The sequence below is a fragment of the Rhea americana genome, unplaced genomic scaffold, assembly GCF_003343005.1.
Source record: "Rhea americana isolate MKP2758 unplaced genomic scaffold, rheAme1 scaffold_435, whole genome shotgun sequence".
In the NCBI taxonomy this organism is placed as follows: domain Eukaryota; kingdom Metazoa; phylum Chordata; class Aves; order Rheiformes; family Rheidae; genus Rhea; species Rhea americana.
Genome location: NW_028186574.1, coordinates 232,349 through 252,100, shown reverse-complemented (window position 1 = coordinate 252,100; position 19,752 = coordinate 232,349). Strand labels below are relative to the sequence as shown.

Genomic DNA, 19,752 nt, shown 5'->3' with positions numbered 1-19,752 from the left:
GCTGGATCCCAGCTCCTTTGGTTTTCTTCTTCACCATTTAAGGATACAGAAAGCAGCTGCTTGGGGCCCAGTGAATTACCTGGGAGTGATTTGTTTTTGCTGCGAGTGCCTATGCCCTCACCACACAAACAAGCTCCTGAAGAAAGGAGGGTACAGAGAGAGGAGGGAAAAAAAAAAAGCCAACAGGTTGATCTGGATTACATCAACGGTTACACCCTCCTCCATTTAATGAACATAGGAGAACAGGTGCTTGCAATTCATTAGCTAACCCACGAGCCGAGGAGACAGAAATTAAGCCGACCGAACTCCTCAGCGTGCCACTACTCTCCTTCCCTTTCAGGCAGCAGGAGCAAGAAAATTTCAACTTTTTTTTTTTTTTTTTTTTGTCTCCTTCCCTCCCCTAGAGCTGCAGGAGCCACAAGCTGAGCATGACTAACCCTTGCAAAGCATTCACCAGTGGTTCCCTCTCCTCCTGGGAGGTGTCAGGGAAGATGAGCAGAGGAAGAGCAGCTGGCACTTCCCCGGATCGCCAGGGCCGCAGCAGTCCCACTGGGGCAACAAGCAACAGCTATGACTCCCTCAGCCTTCGTGGAGGTGGCAGATACCGGCGCTCTTCTTATCCCTCCCTCTCCATTGATGGGAGGCTCCTGGTCCCCCTGCACCTGGATATTGACCCCAACTTCCAAGCTATGAGAGAACAGGAGAAGGAGGACATCAAGCTGCTCAACAACCAGTTCGTGTCCCTGATTGGGAAGGTAAGATGAGCACAAGCTGCTGAGGGCCATGGTGCAGTGAGGGGACAAGGATGGTGGAGGGGAAAACAGACTATAAGTAGTCTCTCAGGAGACATCTGAAGGCCTTCTAAAAAGCTAAATTATTGCCAAGCTCTAAGTACTAGGCCAATTAACCAATTAGTTATTCCTTCAGTGCTCTATGCTTTACCAAGTGCTACTATCAGCACTAGGCGATGATGGGCCCCATCTGTGGTCAGCAGCATCAGGTGGCCAGTGCATCTCCTTTGCTACACTTGTCACCCAGCAGGTCTCTTGGGTGGGTGGACAGCAGCGCTGCAGGGGAACATGGTCCTGCCTGAGCAGCCGAGGAAGGGAACTGGGCAGAGTAGGCCTTGGCACCCGCAGTGGACAGGCTGAAACAGTCATGAGCAGTGAAGCAGCTCTCAGGCTGCTAACGCAAGATGGAAATTTGCCTCAGTGACTATGCAGAGGGCAAGAGAGACCCCCCCACACACCGTCTCCCTCCTTTGTACTTTTCATTATGAGGGGTTGCGAACTTAGCCAAGAAAGTGTCGCTTTCATCTCTTAAGATCCATGAGAAGGCAGAAGATTTTCTCAAAGCAAAACAATTCATCTGGCTGAGGCAGGTTTCTGCAAAGCCCTGGTGCTCTGTAAACAGATGGTAATCTCCCAGGAGATTGCTTCACTAGAGTCTACAGTACAGGCAGCCAGTGCCAAGCTACTACAGCTTAGGATTTTTTTGGTTTAACTCTAGCTCTAAGAGGACCTGAAATCACACTAGGAAGAAGGGTTGGGGGGGAAACTATCTCTCATAGCATCTACCCAGACTGAATAGTTGTGTGCCAACCACACCTACATGTGCAAGCCAGTGTGTGGCTGTGCCAAGGGCTGGATGGAAGAGTACGGCAGTCTCTGCACCTCTGCTTTTCCAAGCACAGATCTCGGCAGCATGAGTTTGGAAAAGCACTGCAAGAGTAGGTCTTGTTGCACATGCCGCAGGCTTGGTCCCTTGGCTATCCAGATCAGGGATGGGGTCAGGGGAGTGGGACAAGACCACACAGAGACACAATACTTCGCTGTGACATACGTGAGCCAGACCACATGCACTGGTCCATCACTCTGTGCAAATGGAGATGGAAGAAGTGACAGACCTGCAGGTTTTCTGATAAATCCAACCTGGTGATCTGCTGATAAGCGTGCATTGTAGGGCCTGATGGACAGAAGATACAAATGGTCCACTACAGTTAGGTAGCTTTGAGTTTAGTGCTAGCAGCTCCTGCCTTTAGCTTTGAAGGCTGTAGCTTCAAGTGATACATCAGTCAAGTGGCAAATTTCAGCCATCTGCCTTAGGCCACAGGAAAGTAATGATACTTCCTGGTCAGAGAACTTGTCTCTTCAATCAAGAATTCAGATGGCCTCAAGTCCAAGCAGCTAATTCTTCAGATAACTGACCACAATCACTTCAGGAGTTTGCTACTGATGCATCTGCAGCAGGCTGTTCCAGATCTGCCAGTATTCCCTTTCCATTTGATCTAGATATGTCCAGATGGAAGACAGAGAGTGATGGAGCCTCCATTCTGAGACCTAACTTTAGCCTGAACAGCACAGCAGTAGAGACCTCCAAGGACCAGACTTTGGTCATTTCTTCTGTATTCAGAAATGTTTTTTCCAGAAAGTAAGGCCAGATTGGGGTGGTTCTTTTGCCACAAAACTCAGATTAAAAGATTTTGTAAGGAAGGATTTGTGCTAAAGAGGGAGCATGTATAAGAAGACAAAATGTAAGCAAAACACTCCAGTGGTAGCGTAAAGGTTTGGGACCTGGCAAGAAACTGAAGAGGTAGAAAAAAGTTGAGCAGCTACAGATGAGAAGCAAGGTCAGGAACAGAGCTGATTTCACGGTCAGGTGTGGATTATGAACAAGGACCAAAAAGGAGAGACTGATTCCCTGCAGCCAGTCCCACAGGCTGACTGCAGCCCTGCTGAGGGATGCTCTAGGAGCAGCTCTAAGAGGCCTCAGATGGAGAAAACAAAAGGCCCAATTGTTGGCTACTGGTAACTCTGGAAACCTGTACCTTGTGCCACATGCAATGCCCCTCTCTGGCTCCACTGCAGCATCATCCTGCAGTTCTTAGCCTTACACATGCATATAAGAGCATGTCACACTATTTCTGAGCCAGGACAGAGCAGCCAGTCACCTGGATGGACTGCTGACTTGGTATTAATGGACATACAGTAAGTTCTCAGGAAGACAGCAAGGATTAGGTCTCTAACAGTGAGACACGAGATCCTACCACTCATACCTCCTCTGCTAATAACTGACCACGAACATCTGACTGCTTGGCTGCTCTCTGCTTCCAGTTCCCTCTCTGTTAGGATGACAGCCTCTTTGGGAAAGATGCTGTCTCTCACCACGTGCATCTGTATAGTGTTCAGCAGCTGGGAACTCTCATCTTTGGTTCCAGTTCATGGCTGCTGCTTATTGAAGTTACACAGTCAAAGCTGAAGACTAAGCAGAAGAAGCAGGCCCCCCACTACTCACACCACACGTGGTATACGTGAAGCCATAGCTCTCCTTATAGAGCAGATGCACTTATATTAGGGTTGAATCATGTCTGTGATAGAGTTTAGGCTTCTGGACAGTGTTGGAAGTGACTGAAAACTCACAAATTACCAGCTGAAATGTGACTGAAGGAGTTTGGTTTTGTTCAGAGTAGTGACAGAGAGGTAGCAATTAAATAATTGATTGAAGTTAGCCAAAAGCTTTGAAGATGAAAAGCATTACCTGAGCAGTGAGCATTACTGCCAAGACTGCAAATATTAGGAGAAAAGTGTCAGATTTGAACAGTGGATGGGTGAAAATGCAATGTGACCTGTCTTAAACAGACACACACACCACATAGGCACAGACTTGGCAGAGTCTATAATTATTTTGCTCATTGTCTAGAATTCCCATATTTCTTGTCCATGTTACTTTGCCATATAAATCAGAACTCTGATTCATTACACAAACTTCACCAGGGTGTGAATAGCAACAAACAGCTCCTATTTTTAGTAACTTAATAGAAGATGCTCATTCATTTTGATGTGAATATGCTCTATCAAAAAAAATTCTATATATATGTCATGTGTAAAACCTCTGTAAGTCCCTATAACCCTCCATCCTGAGGCCTAATCTGCAGCGGATTTCTAGTTCTTACCTGGAGATCTTGACTAATTCCAGCAGCTCCTAGCTACTCTTCAGACAAGCATCTCCTGCCCTGCAAGGGGTGACCAGCTTTGCTTTTGGCTATCATAGTTACTAATGTCTCTGAAACTTCTTCTGCAGGTCCAGTGCTTGGAGCAACAGAACAAGATCCTGACAACAAGGTGGAGCTTCCTGAAGGATCAAGACAATTCCCATTCCGAGTCAGACATCAAGGCCATCTATGATCAGTACATGAGTAAAATGAATCAAGAGATGAAGGCCCTCAGCTACGAGCGGGAAAACCTAGAGCTAGAACTGACAAAGGTGCTGGATACCATGGATAACTTCCGAAGCAAGTAAGTATGTCTCATAGCTGGATATACAAGGCRGAATGCATAGCCTGTTTGCAAGGTATTGGTTCATCTGCATGGACAGGGAGCTGCGGGAGACTGATTTAATATGGACAGGTTGTTACTCTTGGGAACAAACTCTTAGTCTGGTATGCATTGTACATTTGAGAAGTTAGCTGTCCAGCCTCTTCCTGCTTAAAGAGATAAAGATGAAGAGAAATGCATGGAAAGAGAATACCAAAGAGTGTAGTGTATCTGAGAGATGCCTCAGGCCAAAGAACAACAGCTCTGGGGAATATTGTCAGAATGACAGCCACCAAAACAAAGAATTACTTGTTCTCCACACTATTATCACAAACCAGAACTTGCTACCAAAACCAAACAATTTTATGGGTCTCGGCTACTTATTTTTAACAAACATCCCTTCCTTTTGCCTCCCACCCCACACAATTTCATGCAAAAATCTTTGTTTTGGCCAAAATGTCAAACTACTACCCAGAAAACTTCTTGACAGGAAATTTTCAGGCAGCTGAAAGTTGAAGGGAGGACCAGCTGCGGAGCGCTTATCACTGCTTTTGCCAAGAGCTTTCAGATCTTCTGATAAGAGCATTCAGAGATGTGCCAGGGCTCATTCAATAGCACAATGCTTTTATTATTATTGGTGTCATTTGCATACCACACAGATGAATCCGCAATTAGATACTTTCCCTTACAGCTACACCCATCTGCCTACATAAGAACTCTGGAGCCTTCCATGTTGATCTGTAGTAAAGACCTACATAGTGGCACTGTCAAAACAGAACAGCAGTGTAGGGCCTACCCCCTGCTGCCTTTGATAGACATCACTGAAGCAATAGCCCAAACCTGTTCCTGATGTACAAAGCAATGYGTAAATAATAAGTGTCTTTCTCTAGGGAGTTTAGCAAAGGATCTTAAAGCTCTTTGCAGACATTGATTAAACAACCTACTCAATACATCTGCAAATTAGGGGAAAGACCGATAACTCCGCTTTACAATGGATTAATGGAGACCCAGCAGTTAAATGCCTTGCTCAAGCTCATGGAGTGAGCTGGTGGYAGAGCAGGAATAGGTCCTTAGCCTTATGCTAAACTCATTACACTCAGCTCCTTCCAGAAATGATGCGTTGACATACAGACACTTAGGAATYCCTAAATTTATGTTGGTGAGTGTCTATCTACAATTTATTTGGATGTTGATTTCACATCCCAAAACTCAGGATCACTGGAAAAATCCTTCAGGCTCTTGCTCTGCTGAGAGGTAGCAACCCTAAGCTTGGATCAAAACTGCAATGTGGAAGGTACCATACGTTCCCTGCCCTAAAGAGGTTAAGACCTGATATCCCCCTCTGGAGCATTTATACTTCCTTGCCCTTCCTCTAGAAACTAACTGCTTCGTGACCCAGCAGTTATAAAAGATTTTTCTTGGCTTATTCCATGACAGTTGCCCCTGTCTGCTCTCATAGTTTGTACTCAGGAATTGCCTCATTAATTGCCCAAATCTGGCACTTCATTTATTTTTCAGCTTGATTTCTAAAGGACAAAGGCATTTATGCAAATCAGTTGTACTTCTCCTCCTAACTTTTGAAACTCTTGGACAGTTTCTACCCAGCTGGACAAGGGGATAGACATCGTAAGGATGCTAAGTCTCTCAGAGCTCCACAAAAGGCTGATGAGAGGAGACACACATACACACACACCCCCATTCAAACACACAGAGGATAAGACCACAGCACAAGCACATTATTAGACAGCAGAGAAYCCACCAAGGGCAGTAACTTACGATTAGCCCCACTAGCAGCCTTGACAAGAGTTCCCGCTCTGTTAGACATGGGATTACATAAAGCCACAGGAAAACAGCCTCTGTAGATCACGCTGCTCCTAGAACTGCTTCTTTTCTTTCATTTGCGGAGTCTTCCCATTTCACCTTCTCCCATCCGCGAGCTGGAAGGCACGAGCCCTGCCAGGGTGACCTGAGCAGCAAACAGGCAAAACCCACCCTGTCATGGGGCTGTTGACACTCAAAGCCAGCGTGGGTGAATTGGTAGTGCGCACAGTGACCACCCAGCCGGCTGTTGCCCAACAAATCACATWTGTGAAAACTGCCTGTCAGTGACCCTCAGCAGGGCCTTCATTTCTCCTTCTCCTCTGTCCAGGGATCGATTTCCACAGAGAGATTTAATCAGCTGGGCCACTTTCACAGATTAGGTTGCCATTGACCAGTGGTTCCAAAGATGCAAGATGATAGAGAAGGGAAGGGGGGAGCAGGATGGCGGTTGACACAGGGTCTCACAAGCCCTGCTTCTTCAGGGAATTGAGCTAAAAACCAAACACTGAAACATGCCTGCATAGGGATGAAGGAGGTGCACGCCTGCACAGGTGTTCACTTGAGTTCCCCACATGTGTGATTTGCACATGCAAAGAGCCACCTGAATGAGATGCAGGGAGCATATGCATGTGTTGACTACCCTGGGGTGGGATTGAGGGGGATACTGTAGGGAAAAAAAAAGAAAGGTGTGTATGTGTGTGGGGTGGTCTACAGCCTTTAGAGGGGCCATTTCTGAGGTCTAGCAATTGTGATAGAAAAATTTTGTCACTTGAAGATTAGACTGTCAATCATCTACCACCAACCTCTGCAGTCTGTTTTCAACTACTCCCTACCCTACCTGTCCATAAGAAAAAAAAAATGACTTAATCCCATGCCACCAGGCTGAGATCCATCCCACCTCTATGTCTTCACCCTAAAGTAGTCTTGAGGTACATCCAGAGAGGAACATAGCCTGCCTGAGATTTAGCTCACCTCTAAACAAGACRATTTTGCTTCACTGACTATGGAGGAAGCCCAAGGCTACCAGACGCCTGCCTTAAGTGCATGAAGCGAGATGGGATGGATTTATGCCTAAATGCATGACTGCTTGTGGATTATCTTTAAGAAGATAAATGCTGTAATGTGTTTGTGGAATGCTCCATCCCCATATGAGTCATCTTCTGGCTGCCAGGTCTCTCCAGAGCCATGCGGTGAGCGTGTTTGGCTGGCTCGGCCTGCTCCCTTTCAGGCGGGAGTGTTGTTTGTTCCACATGTAGGATTATGTCAGCACCCTGCAATGCACAAAGCTGCTTCGGCAGGCTGGGACATACTGGGATTGGGCTGAGATGCAAAAAGGATGAAGGAAAAGAGCAGCAGGCTATAATTAAGCTCAATGCACAGTTGCTGGCAGCAAGGCTAACATTCCAGCTAAAGAGCAGAAAAACTAGATGGGTAAATCTCTTGTTAGCTGGACTACCTGGCCTTATGAAAGCAGGCAAGAAGAGAATTTAACAGACTGGGTTTCTAAGGGAAGTGCCTTACTGCAGTGCCTGGGACAGTCTGATCMCTCTGCGCTCTTGCTGTCCTCTCAGTGGAGAAAGCTCCAGCTCCAGGGAGCCATCTGAGATGTTTCAGGTCTGCATGACTTACCTGCTTGCCCTGCAGTACAGTTCTGGGCTGCATTYCCAATTCCTTGTCATTTCTGTCCCTAGGCTCTTCCCCCTTTTTCAGGAGCAGCTCCTCTTGTTGGTAAAAGTTTGTACAACATTGAGGAAGGTCCTCGTGTTTAAGTGGAGTGATGAGGTACTAGTCCACCAAACACAARGACACAGCTGCTGTTCCTGATTTTATTATCATCACTCTGTTATGAGATGCCATTTAGCTTTTACCTCGTTCCCAAAGGTCTCAGCCTTACCCACACCAATTTGACATTCATAAGCAGCACTGAAACACTTAAGTCAGAGTTAGGAAATGCTATGAGGGCATTAGGATAAGAGGAACCTGAAGTATCAGGGGACAGCAGGGAAGCCATGACCACCCTGCTGGAGAGCATGACCTGCTGTGGTCTCAGTGCTGTCATATCATGTCCGGCAATGCAGTGGCGGATACCAAAAGCCCATCGTACAATGCTCCAGCATTCCTGACCTGCTGYACAGCAAACAAATCAACTGCTGTTGGTAACGCAACAGGCCTGGAAGAGATCTGGTGGCTTCCTGGGTGGATACCTGCTTTCAGCAACATCAGGGCTAGCCACACGCTTGCCCCAAGAGCCAGCAAGGGCTGGCRTATTCCCTAAACTACCCTCTCCTGTTTCTGCTGGTTTTCAGGAAACATATTTGCCCTGGGCAAAATCTTTGCCATCCTGGTCCTGCCTTATCAAACCTGTTTTTAAACACCTGCAGGGTTGGTTCCTCTGCTAGATATTTAGCCACGAGGGCCCCACCCTATCCCATCCTTTTATTTATTTTTTTCTTTTTGTTACCTTCTGCTCTGTGGGCTTTGTTTTCCATGAACTGCTTTGCTGCATCTTGTGTTCCTTCACAAATCCCTCTTTATATTTAGAATAGGTTATGATGCTAGTCCAGYTTTTTTTGCAAATTTACACAAGCCAAGGCTTTCTCCCTTGAAACTGCTCACAGACTCTGGAAATTAAATGCTGATGATACCTGAAAGAAACAGAAGAGGAGAGATTGGAGTGAAAATCTAGCAAAGTTTGGGACATGCAACTGAGTTTCACAGAGAATAACAGTTTACCACACCCCTCTTCTCAGTGCCTGCACTCTCTTTCTCTCTGTGGCAAATATGAGGTAACTTGAGGTTGCTTAGCCCTCAAATTAATTAAAATTAATATTAAAGTTGCCTCCTGTTTACTCTGGGGTTCTTGAGACTGAAAGTATGTGCATGGTGTTACTACGGAGCAGCTGACGTACAGTAACTTGTTATCATCTCTGTCCAGGTGCCTGTACCCAAGAGATTTCTCTCCTGCTGTCTAGGGGAGAGTATATCTAGGGTCAGAGCCACTTAGGAGGTGGCACATTGTAGTAGAAGCAAAAAGCCAACATGCCAATGTTCCTTTAGACCAACAAGACAACCTTAAACATTGCCTGTGGGTAGTCTCTGGGATTTCTTACTGCTTTTTTCCACTCTCCTTAGATACGAGGACGAAATTCGCCTCTGTAGTGGCATGGAATATACCTTCACAGAGCTCAAAAAGGTTGGTGACAACAGGAACTTTTTGTTGGGACACTTGCACGATGAATAGGCCCTACCCCAGCTCTGCAGTCATGAGATGGTTGGAGTAGCAGGATGGCCCAGACCAGCCAAGACAGTCCAGGGTTAGCCAGTACTGTAAGAGTCCTTGTACCACAGAGGTTTCATGGAGTAAAAAGGTCCTGAGAAAGTCAATGGAGTGGCAAACATGGTTCCAGTTTCAATAGGAGACACATAAGTGAGTCTGGGCCACTTGCGGTTATGGAAAAGCCCCACGGCACTTGGCCGAAGTGCTTGGGGTCAGATGGTGCCTGTGCCCAGCCTCACTGCAATGGCACTGAGCAGACCCGACCCAGAGGGGTCCATTCTCTGAGGATCCTCCAAGGCCATACCTCTCCTCTCCACTACTTTTTTCTCGTAAGATGACATCATAGGTTGGGAAAGGCTGAAAATTGATAAATGTGTTTGTCTTCGCTTCCTGTCACACCACCACGCCCTGTTTAAATAGCAACCGCATGCCACCCCAGATGTAGCTGCATTTGAATAGCAGCTGAAATGGGYGGCTTTGTGCACTGTTTTTGCATTAAAAAAAAAAATCCAAGGTATAGGAATGCAAGGTATTATCAGACAGAGGAAACATCCTCTGCAAATGATCATTATAGCTAATTGTATGTTTTCCCTGACACACTCATCAGCCAGTAAGGGCAGTTCTGGTGACTTCTGTAGATGGCATCAGAGTTTTCAATAACCCCCTGCTTTTTGTGGTGAATAAAAGATGAGTGCRTATTGACCAGCCCTGCCTGTTTCCTTCTCCACCCCATCTCATTTAAGACTTTCACAGAAGCGTACGCTTAACAAAAAAACAGGTAGAGGAGAAATGTCCACAAAGGAACCTCCCTACTTGTAGAGTAGGAGAGAAATTTCACAAGCCCACACCAATATAGGAAGGAGGACATGCCRGTGAGGGAGAAGTTGGAAAGACCTCTTGCCTCAAATCCAAAGACAAACTGTACATTAATACACTTTCCACCTCCTACAGGATTTAGATGCGAGCTCCTTGCACCGAACAGAACTGGAAGTAAAACTGCATGGGCTACAAGACCTGATGGACTTGAAGAAAACCATCTACGAGCAGGTAAAAATGCAATTGGGAGAGTTTCCCAGCACACACACACAAGCTACCATGCAAAAGATGGCCTTTTTGAAGGAAAGTTCCACTAAGAGGGTTTTATTCCCAATTTGGACCAAAATGAGATCAGAACCCGCCCCTTGTYCAGTTGCATGGTGTTACACAGACACATCTATTCAGATCAATGGCTTGAGGCAGGGTCACATCAGCTAACCCCCTTCCTTCAGCCAAACTTGCTCCATTTTAAATTTGATCAGGATATTCTTTCTGCRCCACTGTTCCTGCCGGGAGCATGTTTGGGGCTCTCCCCTCAAACAGTTAGAAGGCCCCATCTGAATTCCAGGGGCTCCGCTCCTAACTTCCACTGAGACAGTGTTTGCCTTCAGACCAAGCCTTCCAGGTTGTGAGTGTTTATTCCATTCTGAYTCGAAGGGAATGACTATAGCCAAGCAGCAGGACAAGCCACAGTGAACCTGAGTGAGGTGCTGGATGCACCTTGCTTCTAACAGGATCCAATATACTCCATTTCCACTTGCACAAGAAGCATACAATTGCATAAATTTTTACTAAAAGGGGAAGAATATGGAACCTGCAGCCCTTTGAACAGGCCCAAAGGGTAACGTGCCTGTATCTGCTCAAACAAGGTGAGGTGATTCCAGCTACTCACTCAGAGCCTGTAAAATGTTATCAAGCAGGCTCAGCAGCGTTCTGCAAATAGTAATGATTTGTCTGAATTCTACCAATACAAACCATTAAAATGCTTGTTGGTGTGAATTAGAAGAAAACTCTAGCTTTGGTCCTCTTTTATRCCAACAGAAATATTAATAAAGCATCAGGCTTTTTTTATTATTATTTCAGAGGATGCTCCAATATATGAAACACGCATGCATTTTCTCATATAGCTATTACCTGTTCTAAGATTAACAAAAAGGCTTAAGGATTAAACACCACTGKGAAAGAAATACATGGATAATCCTGCTCTTTGGAAGAGTGGTGGGTTTTTTTTCCTGTCTGTTATTCATGGATCACCATCTCAGGATGCCCATCGTTTCCCAGTTAGGGAAAGGCAAGGCAAATRAGGTCTACAAATGCTTCTAAGAGATTAAAGCCCTCAGCATAAAAGGGAGGAACAAAAGCATCAAGACGAAAGGTAAGAGTTGGGGAGAGATGTATGCTGCTCTCTTTCCCACTAGTAAAAATCAAGAGCAACTACAGAGAAACCAAGAGTGACACCCTTGCAGTAGCAGTCTGAAGCTGCGGGGAGCTGCCAAGTGAACATGCACACCATCTGCTCAGCAGCAAGGCATCAAGTCACGTCTTGCCTCTATACAAACCAYTCAGGGGTGCAGTTTACAGGAATGGATTAAGGGTCCTTTTTAGGTTCACCGAGGGTAGTCTGCCTTCATCATTGTTTGACTCCTTTCTCTACAACTGTGACCAACTCAGTCATGAAAAGCAAATACCCCAGCCAGGAACTGCAGTTTTTGTGTGCACGTTCCTACTTCTCCTGTGGCTGGTCTGAGTTTCTCAAGTATATGAGASCAGCTCTGGGGAATGGAGTAGGCCTGCTAGGGATGGCTAGTGCAGAATGTGTTTAGAGAAGGTCCYGTTCCTACCTCCTCTTAACTAGACACAAAGACTATGATGGAGCAAATGGCATCCACAACCTCCCTAAATACTGAAGCAGAGCTGGGAAGAGGCACCTTCTAGGACCACCAGCCYGTGGAACAATTCACTGCCCTATTCCTTCCCCAGGACAGATGAACCCAGCATGTGAATACTGATAGAGCAAAAAACCGAAGCCCAATCAACAGTCCAATAAACCTTCTTACGATGCAATACAAATGCACCATTTTGCCAGGTTAATAACAGATTCTGTGAGAACTTGTATCCAAAGGTCCCGAAACAATGCTCTAACCTAAGTTAGAGAAAAATACCACCAGCTTCACAATTTCAGAGAGTGAAAATCTATGAAGCCTCATCATCTCTGCAGGAAGCAGCTTTGGCTAGCTAAGCACAGCAGATCTGCCAACGTTCAGCTGTCTCCTGCATTGCAGCTTTGATGAATATTTGGTATTTCAAGCCCATTCTCTTTGCTATGCAGGAACTTGAGGAGCTGCTGGCAGAAATTAAGGACATTTCTGTTGTCCTGGGAATTGATAACACATGCAAACTTGACCTCAGTAAAATTGTGGAAGAAGTAAGGGCCCAGTATGAAGCTCTTGCTCTCCGGAGCTGGGAGGAGGCTGAAGCGCTCACCAGGAGAAAGGTATTTGTCCCATTATCTGATTGACACTGGGGAGAGGCAGGGAAATAAGAGGGAGAGAAACTACAGGGATCAGCAAGATGTGGAAGGACAGACTACACCTGGGAACGGAGGGAGGGACAGGGTGCTAGCCCAAATCAACTCCTCCTAATTCAGATGTTTAAATTAGGAGTTTCACTGCTCTAGGCTCTCTGCATTGTCAGTGGAGAAAAGCAAAAATRTCTCCCAGTGACAACCGAGCCAACCAAAGATGTAAGTGAGCTTCCACTGGTGCTTCCCCCAAATAGAGCGGGAGGGAACRTGACCAAAACTAAGAGACTGCGTGCTCTGCACATGGCACAGCCAGAAGAGGATTTGGGAGTGAGCCCTAAATCCTTCAACACACCTATTTTTTTTTTTTTCTTAGTGAGGTGTTTTTCCCCCAAGGGCAGTGGAAATTCTCAGATTCCTTTGCTATAGCAGAGGAGGAGTAGATAATCCACTCTTCCCTCTCTCCTGCAGCTGAATGAAGGAAACACCCAGTCAGCCACCTACGGGGGCCACCTCCTTGACAGTCGACGGGAAATTGCAGACATGAACATACAGATCCAGAAGTTGAGGTCCTGCATTGTGTCCCAAAAGAGTCAGGTGTGTCCTGGGGTGGGTGACAAAACTCTAGCACTCAGGACTGGTAAACTACAACACACCTAACGCCTCCACCACTTTTTTCCATTGCAACAACAGTGCCTGTRCTTGGAGGAGAACATCAAAGAGGCAGGGGAGCAAGGTGAGACGGCCCTCAAGGATGCCAAAGCCAAGCTGGTCAGGCTAGAAGAAGCCCTACAGAAGAGCAAGGAGAATATGGCTCACCTGGTAAAAGAGTATCAGGAGCTGATGAACATCAAGCTGGCCCTGGATGTGGAGATCCTCACTTACAGAAAGCTGATGGAAGGGGAGGAGAGTAGGTGAGCTGRGCTTCCTCATATCTGGACAGGAGAACGGATGTGTACAAACCAGCTAGGAAGAAAGCAGACATCCCAAGCTTTCAATCTGGTATAGAAGGCTTGATCAAAGAAGGCGCAAACCTCAGCAGTCCCCATACAGCTCAGTCTAGTCTCTTATTCTGAAGTTTTCCTCGCTTCCTCAAATTGAAGGGTACCAGCACTTCTCTAGAGAGTGCTTTGCCCAGATGCTGTTGAGTTAGCCTTCACAACTTAACCACATACTTGGCTCTACCCATATAACCCAGCTCTGGAGGGCCAACCTCCAACTCTCTCTCTCTCTGGCACTGCATTGACTTTGCTGCCTTCAAAGAATAACAGGCATCTTCACGTCTTGTCCTTGTTTTCACAGCATAGAGTCACCAATACCCACCATCATCAGCACCGTCCATTCCAGACCAAAGCACTGTAAGTGGTTTTATTCATAMAACTTGGTAGAGCAGAATGCAAAAGAAACATTTCTAATATTTCTAAGTGGTTCACTTTTCTCTCTCCCTCTGCAGCCTCCTCCTGTGCTTTGAGGAATTCCAAGGTGTTTGCAAGAGGAACAGGCAGCACCAACAGTGAGATGAACCCAAAAGGAAGCAGCACAAAGATGCTGCCCTCAAGAAGCCACAGCAACAGCTCGGCAACGCCTGAAGCAGACGCCTGCATCAACGGGGCCCAGCCAAAGTGCAACTCTCTGTCCACCAAAGAATGCTCTTAGGAGAAACGGAGCCCCACAGCACAAACACAAGACACGTTGGCATCTGTAGCCAAATGAAACCAAAGCACTTTCTCCTAAGCTCAAGCCAGCGTCCGAGGAATCAAGGACAAGAATCTCTCTCAAGTTTTTCTTTACAACATCCCAGTTAACATCTCTGTTACCAGTTACAAGCAGAAACCAACCCAGGATTTTAGAGTCTCTCCCATTCAGTACCCATACTAACTCCTGCTTCTGCTCTGGATCTGTTTCCACAGAGAATTTGCATTCATAACCTTTGATATCTATCTATAGAAAAATTAGCGAGAGAGGAAAGTATTATTAGACAAGCTTTTAATATGGCAACCTGAAGCCATCAGCCCAGATATTTTACCAGTATTACAAAACCTTTCTCTCTGTTCTGTCTCAACTCTGGGGTGTCTCTGAGAGGTGTTCACTGATGTGGCTTTCAAAGGAAGGCAGCGTCAAGCTTTCCAAACTGAGCTGACAGGGAGATGCAGGTAAACATCCCGAGCCAGATGAAYTTGTGACATCTCTACTTGCATGCCTGGTGACAAACATTCTGGCTGTACTGGGGAATCCTTAGTGACTCCACAACATTCAGCTAATTTTACTGCCTTTGGGGTGGTCCTTCATTCCCTCCCAAGCCACTAAAGCTAGAAGTTATTAAAACTTATCGTTTTATAAACCTTATTTCTCTAACAGAGACCACCTCCTATCCCACTTAATGGCACTCCAAACTCCATAAACAGTGGTGCTACATTCTGTGTGAACTGGAATATTCACTGGTTCCTATTTAACTACGACAGGCAGGACTTTTCTTTGTRTTTATTAAACTGACATAGCAGCTTTTACTTTATCTGGTTAATCCCAGCCAATGTAAAGCAGCAACGTTGCGCCAAAGGCACTAGAGCCAGGTCTGTAGACACCAGCTGTAGTTCTGGCCTCGGTACAAGCATTACTGTGTCCTTCTTGCACATATTAACATAGACAACGCACTGCAGTATTTCTCTCTGAGGCCAGGCTCTGACTGCAGCCACCGCCGTACAAACCCGCTTGGCTTCACAGATTTGCATGTATCAGGAGCTGTTRATAGTCTCTTGGCTTATTTCTGTTGAGCACATCACAGTATTTCCACGTTTCTGTAGAACAGCCAACTACTGTAGCGTCTATGTAACCAGCACACTAGCTCTCCAGTGTTATAGCCGTTCAAATAAAGTACRAAATGCATAGAAAACACAGAGTATTGCTGATTTTCTCCAAATTTCTTACCACAGCCCACCTGAAACAACAATTCTTTCCCCAGTTGCTAGCAGGCCTCAGCTGAGGACTCTCGCTATTCTCTAGCAGCCAAAGAAAGCTGAAATTTCTTCTCAGGCACTTTGCTTGATCCAGATCCCTGGAAACAGCTACCAACCGGGCTGGTGGGACAGAGGTGGAGCCCAGCAGCCAAGGCTTATGGGGAGAGCACCACTGTCCTGTYACTAGAGTCCTACGCAATGTTGAATCGCAGAGCACCTCGGGCCCATTTCAGGAGATGAAGTGTTATTACAGGTCCCACATTCCTACACAAAGCTTTCACCCTGCTAAACGATACCTACAGCTCTGCAGAAGGGGACTTCTGGGCACCTGAGGAAGCCTGTCATTTCAGAGGTGTCCTTTCCGAGCATGGGGTTCTCTTAGTGCTTCATGTTTCTCCTTGCTCAGAAACACCCCTTTTCGAGGAACCTACCTGGACATTCAAAATGGACAACGGCCCCAGAGGTGTGCAAATCTGGTTCAAAACAGCCCAAGGCATATGGTGGGCAACTTCTGCACGGTGTGGTAGGTGAAGTCCTTGGCTCACTTGGGGTCTGGGCTGGGTCGAAAAGATCTGGGAAGAACATCTCTGCTCTGCCCTTTGTAGCCCACCTCAGAGGACTACTGCACTTTTGGGGCCAGCCTGAGAGGTGCTGGGGCAGGAGAGGGGAGACCAATACAGACCAGCAGAAAGAGCTCCCAGCTATCAGGTCTGCCAGCTGAGCAGCTCARAGCTCTTGGTTTCTCACGCTGGTAGGGATGGGACATGGGGCAGCCATGAGTCAGCTCCCGGGCACATGTGCCCTTCCTTTCTCAGGGGGAGACACCGCTTTAGTGCGGAGCTTGCCCCGGAGGCCAGACCCAGCAGAGTCCTTGGACAAAGGCCTTTTAGGCGAAGGAACAACCCCGGATTTGTGCGAAGCTCTGCGAGAGGAGCAGCGTGCAAAGCCCAGAAGAGGAACGACTGCTCCGAGCAGCCCGGCGCCCTTGCAAGGCAGGGTGCGGCCGAGGCACTGCGAGGAAGGGAGGGAAGAGGAGACGCACAGAGCTAGCGTCTCCCAGGCTGAAACCCAAACAGAAAGGCAGGGCTGGGGTGCCCAGACCATCCAACCCGGGGGAGGATGGGGTGGTCGGAGACACGTGCTCACGGTCTGGCTGGGTACGGCAGGGGCTCCGCAGCAGCCCAGCTCTGCAAGAGGGCAGTGTTTCTAGCTGGTTTCCCTCCCTCCCATACACTTTTTGCTGCTTGTGAGCACCCACAGCCCAGGGGACTGGGAGAAAGTCCCAAGGGCAGAGGAGGGGAACGGAGAAGCCGGACCCCTGGGGCCAGTCTGCTATCTTAGGACAAACTGCAGAAGGGCCTGATGTTAGGACAACCTGACTCACCCTTTCTTCCACTGTCTCAGTCACTTCACTGCCCTGCGCCTCAGTTTCCCCCCACCCCGACAAGTGGAAAGTGATATTAACCCACGTCATACCAGGGTGGTTGATTTTACGCAGCAGAATAATTCCTGCAGCCTGTTGATGGCCTAAGATAGGCTCATGACTTTGACAACCACCCCTGCCAGTGTAGCAGTCCTTCCATCTCCATGATACTACCCTTCGAGCACTGAATTCACCTGAAGGACCAGGCCCTTCCTTGGGGCTAATTCCTGTACTTTTACAGCAGTTGAACAGCCAGCCCTAAACCCAGCTGTAAAAATTCACTGGGGAAGCTCCGTATCTTTTTTTCCTTATCACCCCACTTTAAGTCTTCTGGAAATTCCAGGTTCTCTCTCAGGATCTCAGAAAACCCTTTAGGGTGAGAGGGGACAGTCCTACAAGGGCAGGGATGCTGAGCCAGCACAGAGCCCAAGGCCAAGAGGCCAGCAAGGAAAGCTGCTACTAAAGGGATTTGAGAAGGGGAAGGTGGGGGGAGAAAGACAAGTTTGTCCACGTTCTCTGGCAAGCTGCATCTGTGCAATCCAAAGCACAGCTGTCTCCAGGTAAAGCCATATTAGTTTCAGTTGCAAGAGACTTCCTAAAGATCTCAAATCCCAGCTGSAGCCAAAGATCAGAGCATCTGCCCTGGTGTGGGGAAAGGAGACATCAGATGTCCAGCACCTGGCTCAGCTGCTAAACAAGGCCCAAGGGCAAAACCGAGGGGTAGATAAAACTGTGRCACTGAAAGCAGAGGGCAGAGCTGATCTATACGGGGCAGACACTGGCAGGGAAGATCTTCAGGGAAACATTCATGTCTGCACAACAGCACGTGGGCCYGAGTCCAGAAGACATGCCAGAGCAGACAGAGGGAAGTGGCAGGGCTCCTCTCCTGTTTTCCAAGCAGGGAGATTCTGTGCCCCAGACCACATCTAAGGAGTTCTGCATTCCTGGCCGCTGCCTCCCCAGGTGCGGCGCACCCAAGTGTGAGCTCCAGGCTCCCTCTCCTGGGCAGGTGACACCACTACTAATGCTTCAAAAGAGGAGGCTCAGAGGCCTCAACGTCCTGGAGCCCATAAGCCATCCTGAAGCCCATAAGCCATCCTGACTCAGCAACACTTTCCTTCCCTGCAGCAAGCTCAGCCTCCCAGGAGGAGACAAAAACAGCTCCCAGGCAGCGAAAAGTGTACCCCAAAGCATGGTCAAGGACTCTCCCAGGACACTTCACAAGGGCACAGCAGTGGCTACAAAAAAAGAAAAAAAAAACAGAAAAAAAGAAAGAAATAGAGCCACAGAGGTTTGCCCGAACCCAAATCATGATTCATGCCCACCAAACGTGGCTAGCCTGTAGCTAGCTCGGCTTGGCTGGCCCTGATGCACTTCATCACACATGCACACACACAGATCTTTCCTTCATAGCCCACACACGCTTCAGATCAGTCCAGGGACCTGCTTGGGGAAGGTAAACTGTCTCCCAGTGGAGTTACCAACAGCGAGAAACATCTCCCTCAATCAGATCCCACCAGTCCAGTGAATGAACCAGTTACTTTTCCCCCCTGGATGTTTGGCAGAGGCTTTGGTGACTAACTGAACACTGCACACTCTGGCTGACGTTTGGGTTGCCGGTCCAAGCCTGAGCAAGGCCAAGGACCCTTTCTGGCCTGCAGAGAGACAACTTGTTAAAAGAGACCAAGGGCCTGGTCTCAACACAGGCAGCCTAAATCCTAGTCCTGCCTAGGGCACCTGAGTAGCCAGGCTCACAGAATCAARTAAATTTAGACCAGGGAGATCTGGGCTAAGCCAAATTCACACTCTGTATCAGAGCAGGTCAAATCCCTCGACACATCCCATGTTGCTAAATGCATGGGAAATGAGGTGGAAGCGTGTTCCTGGGACACAGAAGGCCACAACAAGGTGGATCAAAGCTCTATGGACTTTCCWCTGCACCTAGCCACACTGAGTAAAACTGTACTGTTCCTCAAACAGCCCAAGTCCACCCTAACCTCTTCCAACCCAGTTTAATCTGCCAGTCTCCATTTTGCCCACAGCTGGGGTTTACCTATTGCACCCAGTTCCAGCCGAYGTATGAAATAACTGCAAGAGACAGAACACAAGACAGAAAGATGGATCCTCTAGGCTCATCTCCCAAGCTTGCCATCCAGGACAGCCATTTCCAAGGATCAAAGTAGCACAGCCCAAGAAATCAGCTGCTGGGAAAAACTCCCCCAGTCTTGAGCAAAAGAGAGCTGACTTCCTTTTCACTACTTGAGCTCAAAGTTGTGCCTCAGTTTCTTCTGTTCACTGTGGCGCCCAAGGAAAGCTGACTTGTCTTTGCCTGCAATCTAAGGTGGGATCAAGCTGGGTCAGGGTGGTGTTATAATTCAGTTTTCCTAACCAAACACTCCAGCCCAGGACAGCCAGAGCAGAGTTTAGCAAGTGGGAGGGAGGCTCAACGCTCAGGCAGGGGCTTTGTAATGTCAGAGGCTGTCACCGTCTTCCCAGGCACCGAGCTAGGACAGTTTTCCAGCCAAGATCATGGGCACCTTTTGCTACCCACCTCCACAGCTCTCGGCACACACAAAACCAGCCACGTTTACTGGGGGAGCTGGTCTCTTTGCAAGCCCCAGAGATCA

At 47.6% G+C, this 19,752-nt stretch overlaps 1 protein-coding gene across 1 annotated transcript; it reads left to right on the top strand.

Moving 5' to 3' along the window:
• Window positions 1-417: 417 nt before the first annotated feature.
• KRT80 (keratin 80) lies at window positions 418-14,687 on the top strand. The gene is made up of 9 exons (XM_085315698.1): window positions 418-755; window positions 4,081-4,295; window positions 9,267-9,327; window positions 10,363-10,458; window positions 12,557-12,721; window positions 13,220-13,345; window positions 13,442-13,662; window positions 14,051-14,106; window positions 14,202-14,687. The coding sequence occupies exons 1-9, from the start codon at window positions 429-431 to the stop codon at window positions 14,402-14,404; spliced, it is 1,470 nt and encodes a 489-aa protein (XP_085171824.1). The 5' UTR covers window positions 418-428; the 3' UTR covers window positions 14,405-14,687.
• Window positions 14,688-19,752: the final 5,065 nt, after the last annotated feature.